Source organism: Podarcis gaigeae, assembly GCF_964106915.1.
Source record: "Podarcis gaigeae genome assembly, chromosome: 2".
Classification (NCBI taxonomy): Eukaryota; Metazoa; Chordata; class Lepidosauria; order Squamata; family Lacertidae; genus Podarcis; species Podarcis gaigeae.
In genome coordinates, this window is record NC_139679.1 from 21935536 (window position 1) to 21962626 (window position 27091).

At 45.6% G+C, this 27091-nt stretch overlaps 2 protein-coding genes and 1 long non-coding RNA gene across 13 annotated transcripts in view; all 3 read left to right on the forward strand.

The window, feature by feature from the left end:
• RNF135 (ring finger protein 135) overlaps nucleotides 1–27091 on the forward strand; it is a 223936-nt gene that overhangs the window by 77648 nt on the left and 119197 nt on the right. The gene's annotated exons all lie outside the window — the stretch shown is intronic.
• LOC310836184 lies at nucleotides 2480–7405 on the forward strand. The gene is made up of 3 exons (XR_014559906.1): nucleotides 2480–2572; nucleotides 6363–6429; nucleotides 7127–7405. It is a non-coding gene; the product is annotated as an uncharacterized lncRNA (long non-coding RNA).
• Nucleotides 13914–27091, forward strand: part of RHBDL3 (rhomboid like 3) — a 132375-nt gene continuing 119197 nt past the window's right edge. For 4 of the 11 annotated variants that reach the window (XM_083727642.1, XM_083727646.1, XM_083727647.1 and 1 more), the window contains exons 1-3: nucleotides 14402–15988; nucleotides 19366–19512; nucleotides 24760–24783. In XM_083727642.1, the coding sequence (XP_083583768.1) occupies nucleotides 15866–15988; nucleotides 19366–19512; nucleotides 24760–24783 (294 nt within the window). In that variant the 5' untranslated portion in view covers nucleotides 14402–15865. Of the gene's footprint in view, nucleotides 15989–19365; nucleotides 19513–22621; nucleotides 22649–22769; nucleotides 22872–23310; nucleotides 23760–24759; nucleotides 24784–27091 lie in introns of those variants that run through there. The other 7 variants (XM_083727645.1, XM_083727650.1, XM_083727644.1 and 4 more) reach the window with 7 other exon arrangements.

The window sequence follows — 27091 nt, forward strand, 5'->3', positions numbered from 1 at the left end:
CACTAGTAATTGTGAACGGACTCATTGCATCTTGCACACGCCATTTCTCAACAAATTTATTCTCCAGCTGCTTTCTTTGTTAACTTAATATATTTCCCAGATTCTTATTAACCAGGCTACTATTGTGGGAGCATCTAGCTTTTCTTCTATTTTTGGCAAATGGCCATTCAAGCATCTGCTAGCAGATTCATTGCCATTTCTAGGTCTTAGGATACCAGTCTTTTAAGATGTCCAAAACATGCAATTACAGGACCTTTTGGTAGTTAACATCCAATGTTGCTGTTGTTGTTCTTGTATCCAATGATTTTATTATTATTATTTCTGTCAAGAGAAAAGCAATGACAAACCAGCATCTTAAAAAGCAGAGACATCACCTTGCCAACAAAGGTCTGTATAGTAAAAGCTATGGTTTTCCCAGTAGTGATGTGTGGAAGTGAGAGCTGGATCATCAAGAAGGCTAATCGCCGAAGAATTTATGCTTTTGAATTATGGTGCTGGAGGAGACTCTTGAGAGTCCCATGGACTGCAAGAAGATCAAACCTATCCATTCTTAAGGAAATCAGCCCTGAGTGCTCATTGGAAGGACAGATCCTGAAGCTGAGGCTCCAATACTTTGGCCACCTAATGAGAAGAGAAGACTCCCTGGAAGAGACCCTGATGCTGGGAAAGATTGAGGGCACAAGGAGAAGGGGACGACAGAGGACGAGATGGTTGGACAGTGTTCTCGAAGCTACCAGCATGAGTTTGACCAAACTGCGGGAGGCAGTGGAAGACAGGTGTGCCTGGTGTGCTCTGGTCCATGGGGTCACGAAGAGTCGGACACGACTAAACAACAACAATTTCTGTCAAGACTGCATCTCAGTATTCTACAATTTTTGGACCTATCCAAAGAATATGTAGTGCATGGATTGCCAATGTGCAATCTTTGGCTTTCCCTGGTACCCACAGGGTTCCATCCATCCCCCTGCCCTTCTTCCATGCTCTTAAAGAAGCCTTCTTCACCCAATAGAAGCTGTTCCCCCTCAAATTCTCACAGGAGTAAAGTGTAAAGAGACTGGTTATTTCTGCCCCTGCTGCGAACTCACAGCAACCCGTATCCAGAGAAACTTGGAGGGAGCACACAGACATTAATTTTTTTGGTGCTGATTTGTGGAGAAAGATAAACAAGATACATTGTTAATCGAAGGACCACATTTTGGTCTTCCACATCCCAAGACATAACATTTAAAGATGGATGGTCCCTGCCCTGCCACTTGTTTCACCTTCCTTCTCACACTGTCATCGTTCCTCCCAGAATCTGACTTGATTGATGTTGCTAAGAGAAAAGTGTTTCCTTCCTCTTGTCTCTGACAAATGACAAACATGATGCACAATGCCACAGATCAAACACAGGGAACACTTTGGGTCTTCTTTGAAAGGAGAAAAACGATCGCAGGCCAAGTGCTGCCAATTTCTATAGCATTTGCCCCACCTTGCACATAAACACACACCTCTCTCATCCAAAATGGTGGGCAATTGGCTGGGGAAATCTTTTTTTAAAACGAAGTAATTGTGAAATATTTTTAGTGTCTAGATCCTAGATTTGCAGGTGAAGAAAAAAGTGTATTTGACATTAAATAGCTGCAGCAGGCATGGTCCAGATCTTGCTAGTTTGCAACTCCTACTAAGCCTACATTTCTCTGACGAAAATAGGGGTGTCCTATTCAATAATAATAATAATAATAATAATAATAATAATAATAATAATAATAATAATGGTATTATTTATACCCCGCCCATCTGACTTCTGGGCAGCTTCCAACATATATAAAAACATAATAAAACAACATTTTTAAAAATCTTTATACAGAGTTGCCTTTAAAAGTCTTCTAAAGGTTGTGTAGTTACTTATCTCCTTGGCTTAGGGGGTCATATAACTATACCCTCCAACATTTCTCTGATAAAAATAGGGGAGGAATTATTATTATTATTATTATTATTATTATTATTATTATTATTATTATTATTATATCTGTATGCCTGCCATCTGACTGGCTAGCCACTCTGGGCGGCTCCCAACAGATTATTAAAAACACAATAAAACCTGAGTAAAAGCGGGACATTCCAGGATCAAATCAGAAACCGGGACCGCTTCTGTCAATCCGGGACTGTCCCTGGAAAATGGGGATCTTTGTGTTTTACATCACTAAATAAAAGAGTGTTTTTGCAGGTGCTCCTACCAGAGCTCCTACCAGATGTCAAGGAAATAAACAACTATCTGACTTTTACAAGACATCTGAAGGTAGATACGTTTAGGGAAGTTTTTAATGTTAGATGTTTTATCGTGTTTTTAATATTCTGTTGGGAGCTGCCCAGAGTGGCTGGGGAAACCCAGCCAGATGGGCGGGGTAATAATAATAATAATAATAATAATAATAATAATAATAATAATAATAATAATTATTATTATTAATTAGAGGCTCTGTGCAGACCATTGAGGGGTGGCTTTTCCCACCGGCCTTGCCCCACCTTCCAGGAACCTTCCTAGGAACCTTCATGAGGGAGCTCCTGAAGGGGATACTTTGACCTATCAGTATTCTATATTCTTACTTAAACCTTTGCGTATGATAAATTAGCTGTTCCTTCTTTATTATTACGTTTCTGTGTTGGGTTGCAGCGATATCATATGTCTCGTGTACCGTTTGGAGTTTTGGTTTTTTGTCCGTGAAGGGCTTTTGAGGGCAGATGGACTTGCAGGAAAGGTGAGATATGAACAAACTGGCCATTAAAAAAACAACAACAAACCCAAACCCAAAGGCAAAACCAAAACCAGTCTTCCTGCTGAAATACTCTTTCCTACACAAGTGCTGAAAGGCCAGCCAGTCAGTCAATTTTTATTACAGCAACCATCCTGCATATGTTGAAAGGCTTGGTTTATCTGACTGCCTTTTTGAGGCCCTTTGGGCTCTATATTGTATTCAGAGGGTCAGGGCAGGCTATGTTGCTTGGTCATGTGACAATCACACAAAACACACAAAAAGCTTTGTTCTCCCTCAGTACCTTAATCTCAGTTGTGGAATTCCCTTCCTACAGAAGTATGCCCTGCTTTTTCACTATACATTCTCTCTCTCTCTCTCTCTCTCTCTCAAATTTCCAAATGTTCCACATAAACGTTGCCGGATTTACGTATACGCTAAACAAGCTATAGCTTAGGACCCCACTCTCTTGGGGGACCCAATTAGGGGGGAAAATCTGGATGTACATTCATAATAATAATAATAATTTTTATTTATACCTCGCCCTCCCCAGCCAAGGCCGGGCTCAGGGCGGCTTACAAGCAATAATAAAAACAAGTTGAATGATTACAACTTAAAAACAAAATTAAAATACAGCATTAAAATATTGAAACATTAAAATATTAAAATGTAGCTTCATCACAGGAAGAGAGGGAAAAGAAAAAAGAAAGGGAGGGAGGGAATCAAATTGGCTCCAAGCCAAAGGCCAGGTGGAACAACTCTGTCTTACAGGCCGTGCGCAAAGAAATCAGATCCTGCAGGGCCCTGGTCTCATGAGACAGAGCGTTCCACCAGGCCGGAGCCAGTGTTGAGAAGGCCCTGCCTCTGGTTGAGGCTAATCTAACTTCTTTAGGGCCTGGGACCACTAGGGTGTTGCTATTTATGGACCTTGAGGCTCTCCGTGGAGAGAGATTTCCAAAATATAAGATAAAAAAAAACAAATAAAATAAAATCTCCATACAGCAACAATGTTTGGTGTTGTGTAGGCTGCTATGGTGTAAGTCATGGGCCCCGCCTGCTAGTTGCTCCCTAAAATATCACTGGTTTGCTCATTTCTATATCAATTACTTTGATAAAATACATATTTTGTTATGTGCAAATGGCTTTAGATACCTTTTAAGTCCATAAATTACCATATAGTACATATTCAACACAAAAAAACAGTGACAATTTGTTGTTGACAAAGGACAGCCTGACATATAAAGGGCCCCATTACCTTCAGTAGTTTAGGGCCTCATCAAACCTAAATCCGGCCCTGCACATAAATTCCATTAAAAAAAAAAATAGAATTGACTTCCTATAATCCATTCTTGCGACTATAACCTGTTTTTTATTCAGAATTTTAAGTTGTTGTAACCTGCCTTGGGACTTGCTGGTGAAGGGCTGTTGTTGTTGTTGTTTTTAGGAAAAATACTTTTCAACATTTTTTTCCAATTCATTATGAATTTCCTCCCAATATTCTTTTACCACTTTACAGGTCCACCACAAAAAAATGGCAAGTTGACCCCCACCACCTCAATAAAGTCCCTGCCTATTTCATGGCTTTCCCTCGAGTTGCTATGGCTGTCTTCTACATGCTAGTGATCACTGTAGGAGCACATATGGCTTTGGGCTTTGCCAATGGACTGCATTTGTGCAGAGGCAAAATTTGTGTGAACCAGCACTTATTAAGCTGCTAACATTGGGGCTTGTGGGCTTCTGACAAGCACCTGGTTGGCCACTGTGAAAACAGAATGGTGGACCAGAGGAGCCATTATTAGGTTCTTATAAACAGGATCATCTGTCTGTATGAAAGGATCCACACCAGAGCCAGTGTGGTCTAGTGGTTAAGAGTGGTGGACTCGTAATCTGGTGAACCAGGTTCGATTCCCCGCTCCTCCACATGCAGCTGCTGGGTGACCTTGGGCCAGTCACACTTCTCTGAAGTCTCTCAGCCCCACTCACCTCACAGAGTGTTTGTTGTGGGGGAGGAAGGGAAAGGAGAATGTTAGCCCCTTTGAGACTCCTTCGGGTAGTGATAAAGTGGAATATCAAATCCAAACTCCTCCTCCTCCTCTTCTTCTTCTTCACACAGTGTTTTGAATAAATGGGGCTTCAGAACAGTTGGGCAGATCCACACTGTACAATTCAAGAACATTCAAGACACATGACTCCCCAAAAGAATCCTAAGAACTGTAGTTGGTTAATTATGCTGCACATTGTAACTCTGTGAGGGGAAAACTATAGTTCCCAGGATTATTATTAATTTTTGGGAGGGATCATCTGCTTTAGATGTGTGGTGTGCACAAACATGAGGTCACAAACGCACCAGCAACCTCATGAGCTTTTCTCACTGCTCTTTGGCGCCTTCATTTGAGAGCCAACTCTTGGTGCTGACAGGATATATGGCTGTTTTGGGGCTACCCTAAAGCTGAGGAGAAAACAGAGCCCCCCTCCCCTTTCCTCGTCTCATCTAGAAAGCGCCTCTATGGGAAAATATCAAAGAGAATGGCTCTTTCTCTTTTTTGTCTTTCTGAAGCAAGGTCTTCAGAGGCCGAAGACCTCCATGGGGAAGGAAGAGGGTTTATTTCAGAGCTAGGAGAACATCGAATCACTCAAGGTGGAGGGAACCGGGGATGGATGCTGTTGTGGCTGCTGCCTATCTTTTAAAAGTCCGTTTCTTTTAGAGCAGGAAGCAAGCTGTGGAGATGCTTTTAAAAAAGAAGAACTGGTCAACAACTTTTGCACAGGGCACCACATGAGAAGAAGAATCCGCTGGTTCTATTCCAAGGAGGACAAAGGGACAAACAGAGGAGAGGAGCCCTGCTTGTGGGCAGCAGGAGGAGGAGGAATTGAGGGTTTCATTTGTGGAGAAAGAGAAGCAGAGCCTCGCTGATTCTCCAGAGCCTAGAAAACATAGCAGGCAGGGCAGCCGCAAAGGTTGCCAACAAACGGGGGGGGGGGGAGGAGCAGCTGGACCTGCTCTTGCACGGAAGGTTTGATATGCAGAAACCAGCATAATAGTGCTCATTTGATTACAGTGGTACCTCGGGTTACATACGCTTCAGGTTACAGACTCTGCTAACCCAGAAATAGTGCTTCAGGTTAAAAACTGTGCTTCAGGATGAGAACAGAAATCGTGCTCCGGTGGCACGGTGGCAGCAGGAGGCCCCATTAGCTAAAGTGGTGCTTCAGGTTAAGAACAGTTTCAGGTTAAGTACAGACCTCCGGAGCGAATTAAGTACTTATCCTGAGGTACCACTGTATCTAATTAGCAGAGTTCAAATTTACACTCTAGAACAGTGGCTCTCAAACTTCTTTCTTTGGGGCCATACTTTCAGAATAAAAAAAAATGCAATTTCATCAGTAGTTTTCATTTCCTAGAGTTACTTATTTTTCACCTAAATGTCTGAGTTAATCTCAGACTGGGGCCTGTGGTGCAATTGAAGAAAAGGTTTTTATTGTCTTGTCTTTGAAACTCATGCTATAGGCCTTTCAGTGTTAAGCTTAATCAAAAGCCCATGTGCTCAGCACGTATTAAAAGACCGAGTTCTTTTGTTATGTTTGTTATTAAGCTATGATTACTAATTGGTCTTTCTGTTCATGCAGATCACTCGATCACTGCCAGGGGCATGGGGAAGCCCCACACATTGGAAATTGGGAGTGCCCAGCACAGGTAGGAGACAATAACGAATGATAAATCTCCTCTGTGGTCTGTACAGGAACATAGGAAGCTGCCTTACACTGAGTAAGATCATCGGCTCATCTAGCACAATGCTGTCTACACTGACTGGCAGCAGCTGTCAGAGGATCTTTCTCAGCTCTACCTGAGGGACTGAACCTGGATCTATCAGATGGACCTAGATGGACTAGTTGTTCCAAATTGATATAAGGCAGTTTCCCATGTACTTATCCACTGCGGGGGAAACCTAGTAATTTATATGCAGCAGGCACATTTTTCACTAGTGTTGTCACCTGGCATGCATAGTAAATGTTGACTGGTTGTCACCCCAATGCAGGCATAGGCAAACTCGGCCCTCCAGATGTTTTGGGACTACAATTCCCATCATCCCTGACTACTGATCCTGTTAGCTAGGGATCATGGGAGTTGTAGTCCCCAAACATCTGGAGGGCTGAGTTTGCCTATGCCTGCTCTAATGCACGGGGGTTAAAGGGTTCCCCAGTTACAACCCAGAGTTGCTGTACATGTCTTTGCAACAGGTGTGGGGAACCCTGGCCATTGGCCACACTTGCTAGGGCTGATGAGACATGCAGTTCAGAAACATCTGGACAACCAAAGTTTCCCAACACCTGCTTTCAAAGTACTATTGCTATGGAAAGTGATGCAGCTGCGGCTTCTCACACCTATTCAGAAGGAAACTCTACAGGCACAGACTAATGCAGCGATGAAGGCAGCCTCATCTGTAGAAATACTAGTTATCATCCAGCTGTAAAGGCGGAGAGGATCCACCAAATGAGCTTGAAAGCCGTATCTCCTAACCCATGCTGTGCATCTCCCCTGAAAGCTCGTTAAATAATCCTTGAGCAGCTCTGTTTCCTGAAACCTGACTTCTTATCGTTATCCTGCTAGATTGCCGTTCTTTTATTTGACAGTTTGCTAGATAATAAGTCGGAATGGCTGGCTTAATGGCTATTAATAAAGATTAAGGAGATACAGGGCCGGCTCTATCATTAGGCAGAGTAAGGCAGGTGGGGTTGGAGAGTAACAGGGAGGTATCAGGGAGCAAAGCCGTGTGCACTTCATGCATTCCCTGTACCTTCTTAAAGTTAGCCTGCTGTGTAGTGGTGGACATTGCCCTGTTGCCAGTGTTGAACTAAGACACAACTGCATGTCCGGTTGGCTTCAGTACATGAAATGATGGGTGTGCTATTTTGCCACATGCAAGAAAATATATTGGGCATCTTTCCCTTTATTCGATTTAGATACTTATCAGAGCCTAGGGAATGGAATACTGCATCCCATCCCTCTCCAGTTACAAAAAATGGGTAGGGGTATGAGGGTGGGGAGAAAACAAACTAACAAGCCAAGCATACAATAATTAAAGGTAAAGGTAAAGGTAAAGGGACCCCTGACCATTAGGTCCAGTCGTGGCCAACTCTGGAGTTGCGGCGCTCATCTCGCTTTATTGGCCAAGGGAGCCGGCGTACAGCTTCTGGGTCATGTGGCCAGCATGACTAAGCCACTTCTGGCGAACCAGAGCAGCACACAGAAACGCCATTTACCTTCCCGCCGGAGTGGTCCCTATTTATCTACTTGCACTGTGATGTGCTTTCGAACTGCTAAGTTGGCAGGAGCAGGGAGGGACCGAGCAACGGGAGCTCACTCCGTTGCGGGGATTCGAACCGCCAACCTTCTGATCAGCAAGTCCTAGGCTCTGTGGTTTAACCCACAGCACCACCCACGTCCCTAATACAATAATTAGAAGTTTGGAAAAGCAAAGAGGGAAAGAGATCACTAGCTGGCAGAAGGCTGATGAGGACTACCAGATATTCTGCCTCATGGAAACCCCTTCTGTTTGTCTCCACTTCTGCTCTGCTTCAATATTTGTAAATAAAACAATATTGGGAGTTGGTGCTTCCCCTTGGAACTTCTCATTGCTTAGGGGAATAAGCAGCAAGCGTGCTGCAGAATCAAATCAAACAGACCCCACCTGAGCACCTCTTTAGTCATTGCAATCAGTGTTTCCATTTTGGAGCCATCTAGCACTCTGACCTCCACTAGGCTGTTTGCTCGACAGATGCTGGTTGGCCCCCTCCCCTTGGGCTCGTCCCTGCATATTCATTAACTGACCTTTTTTTGCATTACGGGATTAGATTGGAATCCATGGTCCTCTCGGAATAATAATAAATGTTGCTATTTAAATGACTGTTGTTAAGGCAGAACTTGGCTCGTATTTTCAAGGCACCCTCTGTTAGTTCATGGAAATGAACTGCCCACGTGTTAACTGTCTAATGTGCCCCACTCGTATCTGTCAATTATTGTTTTACAAAGCTGAACTGCCAAGGAGAACGTGGAAGGAGAGAAAACGAGGGCTGTACAAATCAAGAGGTTTCCAAAAGCTTAGAAGCTCATCGTATGCTTGTAGCAAAACCTTTTAATTAAAATGGTGTGATTTTTTCCTTAGACGTTAATAGTAGCAAGGCCTTTGCTCACTCATCTCAAGATTCTTTCCTTAAATTATCAGAGCTGTTGACTGTGAATTTGTACTGTAGAGGAGCAGATATTTATGGTTTGTTTGTTTTTTTAAATAATACTGTACAGTGGTACCTTTTTTCTTGAACTTAATCCGTTCTGGGAGTCCGTTCCACTCCCGAAACAGTTTGAAAACCAAGGCACGGCTTTCAGTTGGCTGCAGGAGCTTCCTGCACTCAATCAGAAGCTACGCTGGACGTTCGGCTTCTGAAAAACGTTCGCAAACCGGAACATTTACTTCTGGGATTGCGGCATTTGGGAGCCGATTTGTTCGGGAGCCAAGCCATTTGAGTACCAAGGTATCACTGTATTCATCTGTTGAGGTAAGGAAATACTGTGTCGCCGAATTATTATTTTTTAATCAGATTATAAATGAGAAATATGCAGGCTACTCTTTTGAGCTTGGTAAAAACGCCACAGATTCTGATAAAGTGAAGATACTCTGGTGTTCCTGGCTTGTTGTTGTTGTTTAGTCGTTTAGTCGTGTCTGACTCTTCATGACCCCATAGACCAGAGCACGCCAGGCACTCCTGTCTTCCACTGCCTCCCGCAGTTTGGTCAAACTCATGCTGGTAGGTTGGAGAACACTGTCCAACCATCTCGTCCTCTGTCGTCCCCTTCTCCTTGTGCCCTCCATCTTTCACAACATCAGGGTCTTTTCCAGGGAGTCTTCTCTTCTCATGAGGTGGCCAAAGTATTGGAGCCTCAGCTTCACGATCTGTCCTTCCAGTGAGCACTCAGGGCTAATTTCCTTAAGAATGGATGCATTTGATCTTCTTGCAGTCCATGGGACTCTCCAGAGTCTCCTCCAGCACCATAATTCAAAAGCATCAATTCTTCGGCGTTCAGCCTTCTTTATGGTCCAGCTCTCACTTCCATACGTCACTACTGGGAAAACCATAGCTTTAGATGCCATAAATCAAAGGTGAGGAACCGTGTCTAGTCCAAGGGCCTTGATTCTTTCTGAGCAGCCTTCTGGGGGGTCACATGCCATTGGTGGGCAGGGCCAGAGAAAAATGTGGATGGGGCTAATAATGCAGTTTTTACCTTTCTACAGTAGGCTGGTTTCTGCACACATTTACATACTCTGCTCTATCTTCCATCCAGGCAAGGAAGCAAGAGGCATTTTGCGAGTTAAAGGACACATCCCAGGTAGGCAAAAATCCTCAAAGAGGATATGAAGTAAGGGCAGGGAGAGGCATGGCCTGGGGAAGAGTCCTGAGGGACAGATAGAGACTTGGAGGGCCATATTTTGTCCCCAGGCCGCATAGAGTTGCCATATGTCCTCTTTTTCTAGGACACAGCCTCTTTTTCAGGATTAAATTTCTGTCTGGGTGGATTTTTTAAAAATTGCCAAAATGCCCTGGGTTTTCTTGTTGTTTGTTTACAGTAACCCAATATTTTTTTAAAAAACGAAAACAATTTTTAAATTCTGATGCGTCACGCTCCTACCTGTGCCGTTTTTCATTAATGGATTGTACATTAATTAAAACAGTTTACTAAATTGTTCTGCGCACACTTACGTTCACAAAAATGTGAACATCCCAAATACTTTCATGTGGCAAGTGAGGAAGCAAAATATGTATTATTATTATTATTTTGTTGTTGAAAATTAAGAAAGTTGCTACTAGCAATATCTCACAGCTTCTACAGCCTACATATAACAGGGGTAATTTAAAATGAGTGTCGTCGTAGCGATCCGTAGCTAAAAGTACAAGTTGTCAAATGTGTTTTCTCTTTTGCTTTTCAAAACACGGCAACGCTAACTGAGGTTCCCCACCCATGCCATAAATGAAAGGGTTTCACGAGAACGCAATAGTGAGGGGCCGTTCTTAGATCCAGCCTTCTGCTTGCTAGATATACAGGTAGCATCTGTAGCTCCCGGTGCCTTTCAGAGTTTTTTCCCCTGGTATCCCAGCTTTGCTCCTCCTCAGGAAGAAATGATTAGGCCACAGTTGTTGTAACATCCAGGGTAGATCACTGTATGTGTGCATTAAACACTTGCTTTGATGCAGATTGCTAACAGGAGTTGACCTTCAATGCTCCAAGTGGGGGATATAAGCCCAAGTCATCCAAGGACCATCTTCCTTCACATAAAAGTTAAAGGGACCCCTGACCATTAGGTCCAGTCGCGGCCGACTCTGGGGTTGCAGCGCTCATCTCGCTTTATTGGCTGAGGGAGCCGGTGTACAGCTTCCAGGTCATGTGGCCAGCATGACTAAGCCGCTTCTGGCAAACCAGAGCAGCGTATGGAAACGCTGTTTACCTTCCCGCCAGAGCGGTAACTATTTATCTACTTGCACTTTGACGTGCTTTCAAACTGCTAGGTTGGCAGGAGCAGGGACTGAGCAACGGGAGCTCACCCCATTGCGCGGATTTGAACCGCCGACCTTCTGATCGGCAAGTCCTAGGCTCTGTGGTTTAACCCACAGTGCCACATGTGTCCCTTTCACATGGTCACCAATTCCTTCACATGGTCACCAATTAAGATTCTGCCCAGCAGCCTTTTTCTGTGTCTCTGCATTCTGGGCTGAAGTGGTTGCCTTTGCAATTTCCATGCTGTGGGAGCTTTTGCTATTTTGGCCTCAGTTGTTTTCGAGTTTTAAATGTTCTGGTTTATTTCTTACATTGCTTTTATAAACCAACGTGAAGATGTTTGCACCACAAGTGGGGTGTAAATCCTATCAATGAATAAATTACAGTTGCCAGCTATTTTAGTTATTCTCAGCTAGGTAATTTTGGACCCAGGGCTTAATGGTTTTGTAGCAGACGGGGTGGGGGGACAGCTCCGTTACTTCAGTTGCGAAGCAAACAATTAAATTTCCTCTTTTCCCCCTTCTACATTTCTGATGTTCTAATCTAAAGCATGGGTAGGCAAACTAAGGCCCGGGGGCCAGATCTGGCCAAATCACCTTCTCAATCCGGCCTGTAGACATTCTGGGAATCAGCATGTTTTTACATGAGTAGAATGTGTCCTTTTATTTAAAATGCAGCTCTGGGTTATTTGTGGAGCATAGGAATTCATTCATATTTTGTTTTCAAAATATAGTCCGGCCCCTACAAAGTCTGAGGGACAGAGGATCAGCCCCCTGCTGAAAAGGTTTTCTGACCCCTGTTCTAGAGGAGCTGGGAAGAGTCTTAAAAGTCAATTTTCTTTTGTTTGTTTTTTTAAATGCAGATTCACATTTTCAGCTTAAATCATGAATATATGAATAAACTGGAGTTTGCTTTGGTTGCCCCGGTGCTAAATGTATTTACTGGGAAGCAAGCCTCATTTTGTTGTAGAAAAGGAAAATAGGTAGAATTCAATGTCGAGCTGAGGTGATCGTTCTACCAGTGCAGCTATAGATAGATAGATAGATAGATAGATAGATAGATAGATAGATAGATATTCTAGAGCAAATAGTTTTCAGGAGTCTATTGGTTCCTGTGGGCTTAGCTGCACAGCCACCCAAAATGTTTCCTAACTGCATTTCTTGAACTTAAATTCCATTTGAAACACAGAAAAGAGAGTTGATTGCCCAACATTGTTTTGGAGTTAATATGGTATCCTTATCCTTAGTCAACAGTATATGACTAAGAAAGGTTCAGATCAAGAATTCCTAACTGAAGAAAGAAACCATTTCAGTTCATGCACAGAAACAACACACACCCCCAATTTGGCAATGTGCTAATGCCAATTCATAAACCAGAGGGCTTTTATTCTCAGCACAGTCGGTGCATCCCTCAAATTTATAATCCAGGTGCCAAATGGATTTAACAGCTGATATCAAAATGGGAGCAAATTACTGTGAGTTGGGATTTTGAAGTTGCTGTGAAAATTATAATATGAAGCGACAAGACAAAGGTTGGAGACTTTTTAAAAAATCATTAGTAATAGCAGGTTGCCATCTGTTTTTCTCTGCTCAACTAAACAGTGATAAAAAGAGTGTGTTTGTGTGTGAGAGAGAAGGAATAGAAATTAGATTGCTGATCTCTCCACCTCCAGTTAAACTAGCTGCACTGCTTTGTACGCACTAGCTCAATTTTTTTTAAAAAACAAAAAACTGTCAACCAGTTTTTTTATTAAAAAAAAGCAGTGAGAGGAACTGATAGAAATGTGTCTCTATATAAGCAAACACGGAATCTATAACACTACATTGACATGTTTGCTGTGTCATAACAGAACCAACTTTTTCTAGCTTAGAAAGGGGAGGCTGCTTGGGGATCCTTTGTTGTATAAACAGAACAAGTTTCTAGCTCTCTTGGTAATTAAATCAAAACATGAGAATGGGGAGGCAGTTTAGGAGATGTGTGTTTGCTTCAAACAGTCCATGGTTCCATTGGTCTATTATGCCAGTCTGTGTAGTAGAGGAAATAGTGGGCTATCTATACTTGGTACTGTATAAGGCAATTAGCTGCTTCTACGAGGGTGGCGCTGTGGGTTAAACCACAAAGCCTAGGACTTGCCGATCAGAAGGTCGGAGGTTCGAATCCCCGCAATGGGGTGAGCTCCCGTTGCTCGGTCCCTGCTCCTGCCCACCTAGCAGTTCAAAAGCAGGTCAAAGTGCAAGTAGATAAATAGGTACTGCTCTGGCGGGAAGGTAAACGGCGTTTCCGTGCGCTGTTCTGGTTTGCCAGAAGCGGCTTAGTCATGCTGGCTACATGACCCGGAAGCTGTACGCCGGTACCCTTGGCCAATAAAGTGAGATGAGCGCCGCAACCCCAGAGTCGGTCACAACTGGACCTAATGGTCAGGAGTCCCTTTACCTTTACCTATGACGAGCTGGTGCTAAAGGCACAGGAGCAGGTCAGCTGGCAATCCTGTATGGAATAATTTATACAGATGAATGATAAGGATTAGTGGAAGGGCCGGGCTGCAGGAATGCCAGACGGCTGCAGTTGTTCTCAGATCAAGCAACCTTCCACCCCACCCCCAATCCCTCCCACGTCACCCGGCACTTCTATAGGAAAACCCTCGCATAAGCCAGAGGCATAATCGCCTCGGGACGCCTCGCTGCTGGCGCATTGACCACGTGCGCTCCGCAACGCGTCATTCTCCCTATGTAAACAAGAGGGCGGGACTATGCGAAATAAGATCCCGCCCTTTCTCGAAACTCCAAGCGCGATTCCCACGCCAGGTGCAGAACTCCAAAACGGCGGCGGCGAGGGAGAACTTCGGGATCTTGCTCATCATAAATCACTTTGGGCCTTGGGCCGGGTCCCCCCCCCCACCCTACCCCGAGCTGGGCTGCTTTGGCGCAAGGTGGGAAAGAGGAGGAAGGGAAGTGGGGGAAAGAAAGACCGAGCCTGGGCGGGCGCGGCGTCCCGTCCCATCCCTCTGATCCTGACGCAAATCCTCCCGTTTGCACAGCCAACACGTCCGCATCGTGGAGGAATTCCGGGCGCGACGTGCCCAGCGCTCGCCCCTGGAGGCAGCCTAGGGAAGGGGAAGGCTCCGGCCTGAGCGGGGGACCCACGTGCTCTTCTAGACCCGCAGCCAGCTCGGCGCGCAGTTTCTAGCTAGGCTGCAAAGCTCACCGCCATCCCTGCTCTGCCCTGGCAAGGATCCGATCGCTGCTCTCTCTCCCTCCCTCTCCACCGCTCGAGGCAGAGTTGCCGCTGGATCCACTGAGTTGGCTTCCCCTGCCTCCAGCTCCTGGAGACGCCGGCCACCGACGCTTCTTCTGCGCCACCGTCCCACGAAGGGGGTCTGGCGGCTCGCCGGAGGTGGGGGGGGGGGCGTTGCGATCGTGGGCTTGGCGACGCCGGAGAATCGCCCCCTATAAAGCGACCTCCCTTGGCAAGGTCACCCGAGGGGAAGAAGGCGCTCTTCTTCGCAGAGCGCGCGCGCGCCCTTGCCGTCTCTTCGGAAAGCGCCAAGGCGACGCGGCTGGACGCGGGTTCCTACTGCCCCTTAAAGCGGTCGTGGCGCGTTCCCCACGCCTTTCGGCCGCAGAGCTTTCCCGCGAAGTTGTTGCCCCTGCGGCGCGCCGGCTCCCCCCCCCCCCCCGCTTCTCCTCCCTTTTGCAGGCTCATCTGGGCTTGCAACGCGAGGGGGGATCCCAGGCAAGCTCGACCGACCCGCCGCTGGATCGCGACTTTCCTTGCTCCTGCAAGCATCGCTCCCCCCCCCCCAAAAAAAACCACCACCACCACGCATGAAACCTTTTGGCGCTCGATGGTTTTAATCCCGCAGGATTTGCAAGCCGGGAGGGGGCTTCCTCCGGCCTCATGAAGAAGCAGCAGCAGCAGCAGCAGCAGGGAAGCCCCCCACTTCCATGACCAGGAGGAGGAGGCACCTCTCCTCCATCCGCGGGATGAGCGCGATGTCTGCGACGCTGCCACAGAAGAAGGGCAGGCGCCTCCCCGCGTGGCGTGGCGCGGCTCCTAGTGGGACTAAGGCGGCAGCAGCAGCAGCGGGAGCTCAATGACCAAAAGGGCCTGAGGAAGAGTAACCCGGAGGGCTCGCGGGTGAGCGCTCACCTCGCGTGGACTAGCAGGGCAGGAGGCGCAAAAGTTTGGCCAAGTTTAGAGGGCGCGCGCCTAAAAGGTTTCGAAAGGTCCGGCTCCCCTTGGCCTGTGCAGTTGGATCGAAGCTACATCAGCGCCAGCATGCCAGCTGGAGGACGCCTCTCGTCTCTCGAGGGATATTTTCCTTAAGGGGGGGGGGGCAAAAAAAATCTACCCACGCAACAACACCCACCCGGTCTCTGGCTGCAGGAGCCAGCATGGAAGAGGAAGGGGCCAGGCTGCATCGGCGGCTTTGAAAGTTTGCCAAACACCTCCGAGGTTGCTTTTCTTCCTCCAGCCCCCACCCCCCTCGCCTAAAGAGGAGCGACTGAGAGGAAGGGCAGAGGGGGGGGGGCAGATCGGGGGTGGGGGTGGGGATCGACCAGGGAGTTGGCTGCTTCCAAGAATGGGAGACAGGTTGCCGGAGCCAAGCCGTGCAAACCCTTCTCCCGCGGTGGCCGCCTGCTCGGAAGCAGAAGCGATCGAGGTCCTGGAATCCGAGGATGTCCTGCCTATGGCTACGGAGGACGTGAGTTTCATTTGATGTCTCTCCCCCCTCCCCGCCTTCCCCTCCGTTCCCAGTTGACTTTAATCGGATCAAGCTATTTAAAAATAAACTTCGGAATTAAAGGGAGGGGAAGTTTGATTCTTTCTAGGAAGAGAAAGTGGGAAGAAAATGAGGTTTCTCTCCCCCCCCCCATCATTGGGGTTCTCAAAGTGGCCCCTCTGCAGCAAGATCCTGGGCCTGTTTACACGGGAGTAAGCACCGCTCACTTGAGTGGGGGTTACTTCTAAGTAGGTGTGCATAGGATGGAGCCTGAATAGCTTTGCTTTCTAACCAGTGGGTGAGCTCAGTGTGATTCTGCAGATTATATGTACTCCTATGGAGATAGCTATATGCATAGGTGTCGTATTCATTCCATACCCCCCCAAAGGAGACAGCACAGCAAGTTTTTTCTTGGACCAAATTAAAAGCATTTTTTCCCTTTCCGCAAAATGTTGTGTGTTAGTTTGCACCAGCACAGAAAGGGGTACCGAGTTGGCAATACAAACTGCTCCGCAAGCGGAATAAGCTCCTGCTAGGAGCTGTTGTTGCCCTGGGTGAGAAACCGAATGAAAATGTGCCATGAAGGCAAAGGAATATTAACCCTGCTGTGATTCAATAGGCAGTTGCTGCAGAGCACATTGGATAACCTTGGACGGGTGACCAACACTCAGCCCAGCCCTACCTTGCAGGGTTGGTGTGAGAATAAAATGGGCTAATTCCCCGATTTGCTTGGAGGAATGGTTTGATACAGATGTAAAATAATCAGAGGTATCTCACAGAGACAATGAAAAAACAACCCCCCACATGTTGCTCACCCTTACTTTGGTGCTGGATGATTACTTTTAGGGCAGATCCACACCATCATTTAAAGCATATTCAATGCATATTTAAAGCACATGACTTCTCTCCAAAATTATGGCAACTGTAGTTTGTTAAGGATGTTGGAAATGGTACTCTGTGAAGGAGAAACTGCACTTCCCAAGGTTCTTTAGGGGGAAGTCATGTGATTTAAATATGCATTGAATATGCTTTATTATATCTATGGTGTACAGTAGATCTGCCCCCTAGTTGCTACTACTGCCTCCCTCCTGCTGTCAAATCATGACTTCCTGCTGAATAATGCAGTGGTACATAAGTGCCCCCAACCTGCCAGATGTAGCTGTGGACATGTGGTGGGTAATTTGTGCTAATGCACAATGTCATCTGCAAGAGCTTTAGCTTACATTCGAACAAATGCAGTGTGCTCAGCGGATCACTCACACTCTTCCCATGCAATGCTTGACTGTTTGCTGCAAGCTTTTCATATTGGTTTGTTGTCATCCCTCCCCACATGTGGAACCTTCAGTCATTCAGAAATTATTACTGGCACTAATATCATCTCGGGGATAAGAAAATAAATGCAATGAGATTTCAAAGAAATTACTCTTCTTCCTAGTCGTTTGAGGCGAATTTGCAGCAAAGCACATTTGGGTCTGAATCCCACAGCAGGTTTGGGATGTGACCACATGTACTTTCATTTTCATTAAGTGTGTGCTCAGTACTTTCAATGTGAACCTCCAGTCTTCCTAAGCAGCCTAACTTAGTTGTAAGCCTTAATCTCTAAAGATTCTTAAACAGTGAACCTTATTAGTTACCAAGTATTTCCCTGAGAATGCATCCCCCCACTTCATCTCCAGCTGACGGTTGGCGGAAGATTTAGGGATGCTTTATATTGCTCTTAACCCGCAACTGCTGCAAGATTAATCACTAAATGGCAACCAGAGCACTTGGGTCTCAGGGATGGCACATTCTGCTATCTAAGCACTTTTAGAGCAAATAGTCCTGTGACAGTGAGCAATTCCCCGAGAGCGATTTCCTCCTGTTGGTTTTCTAACTCATCCTATTATCTGATTGCATTTGTTTCCTTTCTGAAGATTTCCTGGTGCAAAAGCAATCCACATATTCAAGCTGCTGGTGCTTGAATAACACACAGGAGAGCCTTTGCCATAATTCAGAATGCTTCTAGTGGTATTAGCAGGCAGAAACCTCCTAATTCCCTAGCAACTTTCATGGCAGAATTAGAGGGGCTGGAATGCAGCTGAGGACCATTTAGTCCAGGGATGAGGAGCCTTGTCCTCCAGATGCAAGTCCCATCATCCTTGAGCACTGAGCATGCTGGCTGGGCCTGATGGGAGTTGGGAGTCCAACAGCATTTGGTGATCTACTGGTTTCCCATCCTTTCACTAGTCCTTTGTTTCAGGTGTTCTTTCAAAAATGTATCAGGAGTTCCTCATTGAGGAGACCAGCAATGGCTGAAAGAACAGCTTGGCTGCCACTATCTTTCTCTGCAATGTGCAGCCAGTCCAGAACTGCCTTCTAAGATGCAAGTCCCATTGAGTTCATTGGGGTTATCCACTGGCAAGTTCAGTACTGCAGCCTTAGTTTCAGACTTGCATAACTAGTTTGAGTCGCTCACAGAAGTAGGGCAACTGTTGTGGCATCTCCTAAAAACCTCGGGAATTATAGTTGCGCCTGTTCTTTGTGAAAGGTCTGCAGCTATCTCATAGAACTACAGTTCCCAGAGTCCCTTGGTCAGGAGCTGTGGCTGTTGCAAAGTTTGGAAAGTTACAACAGCCATTGGTGCAGTACAGCTAAGACAGTAGCGTAGATGTCCTCTGAGAATTCTCATGCACTGCCAAACACACACACACCCATCCCCAAATCTTTTGTGACCCCTGCGGATCTGACACTGAAATCTGAATCCATTCCATCTTTCCTAATCCTGTGCTGAATGGAAATGATGGCACACACACACACATTGCATCAGGTTAGACTTGCCACCAGGAAGGCCACGACTAGTATGTATGACAACTTCCTGTGCTGTTCATTTGTCCCTTGAATCAGGGACCTACAACCTGTGTCCCTCCATATATTGCTGGACAACAGCTTACATCGTCTCTAGCAGTTGTGTTTGGAACTGATGGGTGTTAGAGTCCAACAGCAACCGAAGGACAACAGATTCCCCATCACTGCACTAAACAGTAATGTGAGAAACGTCCTCCACCCCTGAAAATCTGGGATACCTTCTCCTCCTTTCACCCCTACGTGTGAAATTTCTACTCTCACACCTTGTGAGAAAAGAAATCTATTCTTGCAGTCCCTACCTTGATAGTTTGTGTGTGTGTTACAGTGGTCGTGCATAAACCCAGTGAGTAGCTGACTCCTACTTTTTAAATAAAATAAATGCACAACTTGTTGGTATCTTCTGTTAGTGTTTTAGCGAGCTTGTGGCAAGAGTGCCAAAGGGTAGGGTAGAAAAATCCAGTTGCTGTTTCTTGCCGACTTCCTATCCACGCGTCCCATTACTTCCTGCTTTATAGAACCATAGAGTTGGAAGGAACCAAAGTCCATCTACTCCAACCTGCTGCCCAAAGGCAAAGCTGCCAAGCCACCAACCCCCCACAGATCAACCTCTGCTGTCCAGGACACAGTGTGACTCAATCAGAGGGCAGAAGCATGTGAGAAAGGTACGTGCAGAGGACCTAGCTTGGAGCAAAGTAGTGCTTCCAAATGTAGCCATGATACTGATGTGTGTTTTCTCATGCTGAGTGGCAAATTGACTTGTCTGGTGTGATGTGGAGTTGTTGGGGAAAGGCTGCAGCAAGATCCTGTCGCTGCACGATGTGGCCCCCATTCGCCTGTCAGGCAGTTTCATCATGAGTAGATGGGTGGCAGTCAATGTCAATGGTATCTCGTAGCTCCTGTGCACCTTCTGCATGGGGCGAACCCACCCACTCCAATGGGTAGGCTTACATCTGTACTCCTTTGTGGATGGGTGTCAGCACAGAGCCATGAAGCGTGAGTGCCGGCAGGACTAGGACCAAAGTTGGATTAAGTTCTGGAGAACGTCAACAGGAGGAGAACCTTCAGAGGCATGTCATTTGAAGGGAGGGGAAGCTGAGCTAGAATGAGGGTGCTGAAGGGCAAGCTGGCAGATTGGGAGGAGGAAAGCTTGGAGGGAGGAGGCAGGTGGAATCAAAACCAAAGCAGAGATGGTACCTGACTGTTGCCCAGGTAAAGATTCAGGTCTGACCTGGAAGTATTTATAACCAGGCAAGGCAGGAAGGAACCAATGAGCAGTCTGGAGCGGGTGGGAGTGGGAGGAGCTGCGTTAGGATAATGCCCCTTCTTCCTCCACTAGCACACTAGTTAATAGTGCACCAACATGGACGCCCTTGGTGTGTCATGGCTGGATGTCTAGGAGTGATGGGAGGCACGGGGGGGGGGGGGGAACCCCAGGGGAAGAAAGCTCAGAGCCTGGAGATTGGTGGTGGGACAACGATACAAGGTATGCTTAATGCTGTAGTGCCATTTCTGCAGGGGCTGCCCATCTCGTTTCAGCGCCTGAAGCTAAACAGAAAGGTGCTGCCCCACCGCAGCTGTGGTGGCGACGGCAGCTTCTGGGTTCTGGAAAGACCTTGCCGAAAGCTGCCGCTTCTCCTCGCTTCTCTGGTGGTGGGACAAGCGAGGAGAAGCCGCTGTGGCTTCCGATAGGATCTTACCAGAACCTAGAAGCTGCTATCACTTGTTCTCTTGCAGCCGCAGCAGCAGGTGGCAGTGCATTGAGGGTTTCATCATGCCCTTCCCCAGCCCCCCGCTCCCCTGTGGCTCTTGCTGCTGAAGCAGACTGTTTCCTTTTGCCTCATTAAAAGGCTGTCCCTGCATTTTTGGCTACAAAACCAAAACTAAGCAGGAGAAAGAGCTTAAACAGAGGGAACCAAAGCACTTGAAGAAACCTCACCCAACCCTCCCATTTTTGAAAAAGGACAAGGACTTTGGGGCATGTGGGGCAAGTTTTGTGCTGAGCCCAGAAAAAATGGCTTGGGCGCTGGTTGTAACCTCTTCCAGTTGCATCTCTCTCTGTGCAGGGTGAGATCTGTGTGGAGCCTGCCAGAATCCAAACTTAAAAGGGAATGTGCTGATTGGGGAAAGGAGCTTTTGTACCAGACCACAGGGGGAAGTATCAGATTCCCTAGTGCTTGTAACCCCCTTCTTAATATTTAAATACATTTGTCTTGCTGGATTTCTTTCCCAGAGAGTAATAATAAACCCGATATTATTACCTGGGAAAGCTATGTTTAACAATACATGTAATTAGAGAAGAGAAGCCACATTTAATATTACACAAGAGACTGGAACCGCTCTTTCAGAAGCAAACAGGCTTTTAAACCTCCATAATTATAGCCCCCCCCCAAGTCTAGCATTTAAAATGCCTTAGATCTTGTTTTTAACTCCTCCTTGGGCCAGCATAGGTGGGTACGCATCTCTCTTCTTCCATGAAACTATTAAAAGCAAGGGACTCTACAGATAATTGTAGAATTAAGTTATGAACTGGGCTGGTTCTGCAAAACACTCACCATTAGGGTTGCCAACTGACCACAAGGAATTGGCCGGATCTGCTGCTGTCCCTTGTAACGGCAGCTTTATCTGCAGAAATCAGCATGTGAAGGTGGTGGTTGTTGTTTTGCAGCATGTGGATTTCCCCCCTGCTAATATCTGCAGATCTAACATTGCTCAAGGCACACAGCAACAGAGGCTGGTTGAATACACGGATGGTCTTCAGCTTGTGGGTCGCCTCTGAATCTTAGGTGGCACAAGTTCAGCTTTAAAAACAGCAGGGTGGGTTCTGGCAGGTGCATTCCCCCCCCCCCTCGCCTCTTCTGATCAGCAATCTGTACCTGTGGAAATCCCCTCTTCAGTTGTGGGTGGTGCAGGAGTCCCATTTCCCTTGGCACCTGTTCATTCTAGGGGGGAAAGGAGAAGGAGAAGGTCATAGGCAGATGTTTATATTAAATTGGTCCCACATTGCTGGTTGGGTGTCTTGGGTTGAAGGTGACTTACAAGAGGCAATAGCTGCAAAAGGCACTTGTATGATCTGCCAAAGTAATGCCCAGTCAGGTTCATGCCAATGAGGTCTAACTGAAGGTATGCGTATCTTGTATCAGTGATGGCGGCAGCACATACACACCCAGAGGGAAACCAGAGCACCTCGCTGCAAAGGGAGGCTCGGCTGCCAGGGTTGTGTGGCATCTCTGTCTGGCGGCATCTGGAGTTGCATTAAACAAAAGCGTTGATCGAACATTAACTCTGAATCACTGGGCAGATTTACTGTGACAAGTGGGATTTTTTATATAAAGGAATATTCACTCAGGCAAGAGCTCGATTGTTTCTGTGGGATTCCAGGGAGTTAGCACACAAAAGCTGAGCTCTTTGATAGAACAGTTTGCCGAGGTGGACCTGCCATGCGTTTTCAGGTTCGATTGGCTGGTGTTATGCGATCTGCTCTAACCGGAGGTTGTCAAGAGTGCACGGCCTGGTGTTCCTTATAATGTACAGTGGTTTAAAAACCCCCTGCTAGTTTAAGGCTCTCATTTCGATTCAAGTTCAACCAAGCCAAGAAACTGCCAACCAAGGCTGATGCCCTAACAGATCCTATGCAGTGTCATAAATTGCACTTAGTTGTAACTTCCCATCCAGGCACCTGCGCTTCTTCCTTGGTCTTTCAGGTACACATCCATATGAGAAGTGGCTCCTTCCTCAGAGCAAGGCATTCTGGGTAAGGTGGGCCTAGGAGAGTGCCAGTACTGCTGCTGCTTTGTCATGGTGGCTAGAAAACCAATTTTAAAGAGTTTTGAAAGCTTATATTTATATTTTTAAAGAAGATTTTCTAGCCAGTAGCGCAGGCATTTTCCTAGGCCACCTTTCCCAGAGTGCCTCACTCTGTGAGGAGATCTGTCATCTCTTTGGCAGTCCCCTCCAAATGCTGCCTCAACAGTTTCTTGCAAATAGGAGGCACTGCTGGTCTCCCTCCCTTGATTTTGATGTAGTTCTGTTTGATGTAGTCTCCCCCCAAGATCTTTATTGAAACTTAACATATATACATAATAACCAAAATTCCCAATGATTTCCTCACATAAAATATAATATCTAAATTACAGCAGCTGCATAATTATACACTTAATTATAAAACCCACCATCCACCCTCTACTTCCCTCCACAGTAATTCGACTTCTTTATATTTCTTTCTACCTTTTCCCCCTTGCATTCTATAATAAATTATTTTGGTTAAATTCTGATTTTTCCTTCTTTATTGGTTTTGTTATTGCTTACATTTTTTATTCTAAGCCTATTAGCATGTCATTTTTAGAACAAGATTTTGACAAATAATCTTCGAAATACTTCCACTCCATTCTTAACTTTTGATTTGATTGATATCTTATAACTGAAGTTAATTTTGCCAATCCTATATACTCACTTAATTGTAGTTCTTTATTCTGGCCATGTTCCTGATGTAGATCTTCACTCAACCCTTCTTCCCTGGTTGGGGGGCGGGGGCGGCACTACTTGGTGGTTTGCCTCAGGTGCCAAAATGTCTTGGGCCGGCCCTGTGTTGACAGTCTTATCATCCACAAATTTGTCTCCTTTTAAAGACCTCCAAGTTGGTGGCCATCTTGTGGTAGCGAATGCCATCATTTTAACTGTGCAAAGATATACTTTATTTTGTCTGTCCTATCTCCTCCAATGTTCAGGGTGTCTATATGTTTTAGTGCTGTGCGTGCGAGAGAAATTTTTTCTCTTTTCACTTTCTGCATGCCATACATAACTTTATAAACTCCTGTCATAACACCCCTCACTTGTCTTCGCCCCACCCCAAGCTTAAAAAGTCCCAAATGTGGTAACCTTTCCTCATGGGGTTTTAAGATGCATTAGACTTGTATAAAGCCATTATGATAGCGGCAGTTTTTTCTATCTTTATTTTAGATCTTGTTTGGTTTATGTGGGAATTGTTCAGTTGTGTAATAATAATAATAATAATAATAATAAAATAAATAAATAAATTATTTATTTATACCCCGCCCATCTGGCTGAGTTTCCCCAGCCACTCTGGGCGGCTCCCAACAGAATATTAAAAACACGATAAAACATCAAACGTCAAAAACTTCCCTAAAAAGGGCTGCCTTCAGAAGTCTTCTAAATATCAGATAGTTGTTTATTTCCTTGACATCTGATGGGAGGGTGTTCCACAGGGCGGGTGCCACTACCAAGAAGGCCCTCTGCCTGGTTCCCTGTAGCCTCACTTCTCGCAGTGAGGGAACCGCCAGAAGGCCCTTGGAGCTGGACCTCAGTGTCCAGGCTGAACGACGGGGGTGGACTACGATGGTTATGTTGAAGTTATGTATTTTTTTTCTTCATGTTGTAAACTGCCTTGGGCATGGTTTGAACTGTGGAAAGGTGGCCTACAAATAAAATTATGTATGCATATTGTATGTGTGTACCATCTAGATGTTTTGGAGCTACAACTCTCATCAGCCCTAACCAGCATGTCCAATGGTTAGGGGCGATGGAAGTTGTAGTATAGCAACATTTGAACTTAACCAGAGAGGGCTGCTCTACAGAGTGTTGTGCAATCAAACATGACTTCCAAATATCGGTGACGAAGTGTTCAGTTTGGAGGAAATGGCGGCCTCTTTTTGACATCTGTGATGGCAAGGGGGTTTGTGCCTTTGGTGTGGTCATAACTCTTCAGAGCAGCTCACTGTCCAAGGCAGCACCAGACTGCAGGACTTCCGTTTCCTATATTCTCCATTTGATTACCTGTCTCTCTAAAAAAATAAAAAATGTTTCTGGAATGAATGTACATTTCTGTGCTCTTACACTTTTCTTCCTCTTTTCCCCTCTTCTTTCTTTTATGCATTGCCTCTTCCCTCTCTCAGCACTGGAAAGCTCTGTTTGATCAGGTATGTGAATAATTTTTTTTTGCTCTAACACCTGCTAACCATGGAGACCAAGTAAATTTGTTCAGTGGGAGAATCTTTTGTAACATGTAGCTTATGTGCCGTTAGTGTGGCAATGATTTGGTTGCAGTCATGCTTGGCAAGCATTACCCCCAACTCTGGGGTTCTGATGCCTGTTGTACTGTATCTTTGTACACCTTCCTTTAAATTCTTACCCTTATCAATGGATGACCCAAAACACTGAGCCTCTTGGGCTTGCCGATCAGAAGGTTGGTGGTTCGAATCCGCACAACGGGGTGAGCTCCTGTTGCTCTGTCCCAGCTCCTGCCAACCTAGCAGTTCAAAAGCACACCAGTGCAAGTAGATAAATAGGTACTGCTGCGGCGGGAAGGTAAACTGCATTTCTGCGTGCTCTGGCTTCTGTCATGGTGTTCCGTTGTGCCAAAAGCAGTTTAGTCATGACTGTGGACAAACGCCGGCTCCCTTGGCCTGAAGTGAGATGAGCACCGTACCCCATAGTCATCTTTGACTGGACTTAACCGTCCGGGGTCCTTTACCTTTTACCTGTGAATGACCCTTCTTCCCAGGGCTGTGCTATAAAAAGAAAGCAGCTCAATATGTTTAAAGATGGGTTTTCCCCTTTCTTTAGAAGTTTCATAGCACAGTTGCTAGTTCAGCTCCTTCATGCTTGAGTGAGATTCACAGGTAGAGCACATAGATATTGAATTTCAACTTTTACATTTTAATAACAGATCAGCTTATGGGAAAATACCTTGTGTAAGTTTTGACATGCTCTCTATATCTAATGTTTCAACAATGTGTGGGACATATTGATATCGGTCGGTTTCTTAACCCCCAGAGCTTCACTGATTTAGCCTAAGAAACTAGTTGATCACTGAAAAGAATCATATAACTGCTGAATTGGAAGGGACTGTCAGGGTCATCTAGTGCAATAGGCCCAAGGTTGGAAAGATACCTAAAGTGTTAGGATGGTAGGATATAGCACAGATAATGCTAGATTAAGATTCAGTAGTGAATCTCCACTTCTGCCCCATGCAAAACCAGGGGCGACTTGAACCCAAAATCTCCTCATTCATGCGCAAATGAAACATAGTACAATCATGTGTGTCACACATGCACAGCAAACATTCACTGCTGATACACAGATGTCACCTCTGTGTATGCATAGAGAGGCCTTTTTAAAAATCAGTAGAGCCTCTAAAGTGAATGTTATTGTGGCAGAGGTTTTAACATGTCTGCTGATGTTGCCCGTTGCTTAATCCTGCTAGTGCAAAGGCTTCCTTTGGCTGTTTTCATAGCAAAGTCAATAATTAAAAAAAACAAGAAAAACTAAGCAGGCGGGAGCCGGCTGGTCTCAAAGATCTACTGAAGTCTGTTCACAGTTATGTTGGCAGGCTAGGATTTGTTCTGTAACTTGCATTTTGCTTGTTTGCATTTATATAATTAATGGGATTTTACCTGTGGATCTGAAAACCCATTGCCGTTTGCAAGCATTCAAATGGTGTTTGTAGATATTTTCAAGATACGTGTTCTAAAACACAAACGTGGAGAAAAGTTAACATTTCAAGGTACAATTTCTTTCCATTTCTTTTTTATTTCCAGTTTTAGTGACATGCGAAAATACGCAGACATTTTCCTAGAGTTTTGTCTTGGTGGCTCGCTTTTGGCCTGCAACACTCTGTTAATGTGTTCCGCCCACTTCTGTGTAGGCAGAAATACCACTTTATGCAAGCGAACTGTTATTACTTTGTCTGGCCCTTGAAGAAGGCAGCGTTTTATGAGGCAATATAATAATTTGGTTCCTGTATGTGGTCAGACCGCACAGCGACTATCTGAGTGGGTTGCCTTGCCAATGAGATGTGTCTCTCATCCCAGAGATGGCTTATTACCATTCCCTAAGTAAGCTCACTGCCAGTGGTGATGAGTGTCTGTTTATAACCCAGTAAGCTGTGCTCTATATTTAGCCCATAAATCTGGGGTGAGCAACATTCCTCATTGTGTGCAGAATGTATCTGGGGTGGGATCATGTAGTTGCATTACTCTAATGACAAGCTGGAGTCCATTCTGTAACACATTGGCATGAATTTACTCCCATCTGTATCAGTTGTTTTATTTGGGGCGGGGGGTGGGGCGGGAGAAGGAAAAGGAGGTCCTTCTGCATGAGTTTGCTTTGCCACTCTGAATTTCCTATTCTTTGGGAGCTATTTTATGCCCACTTTTCATAGCTGCTTCTTAGTTTTTGTGTTATTTTGATGATAATAATGATAATGATAATAATAATAATTTATTA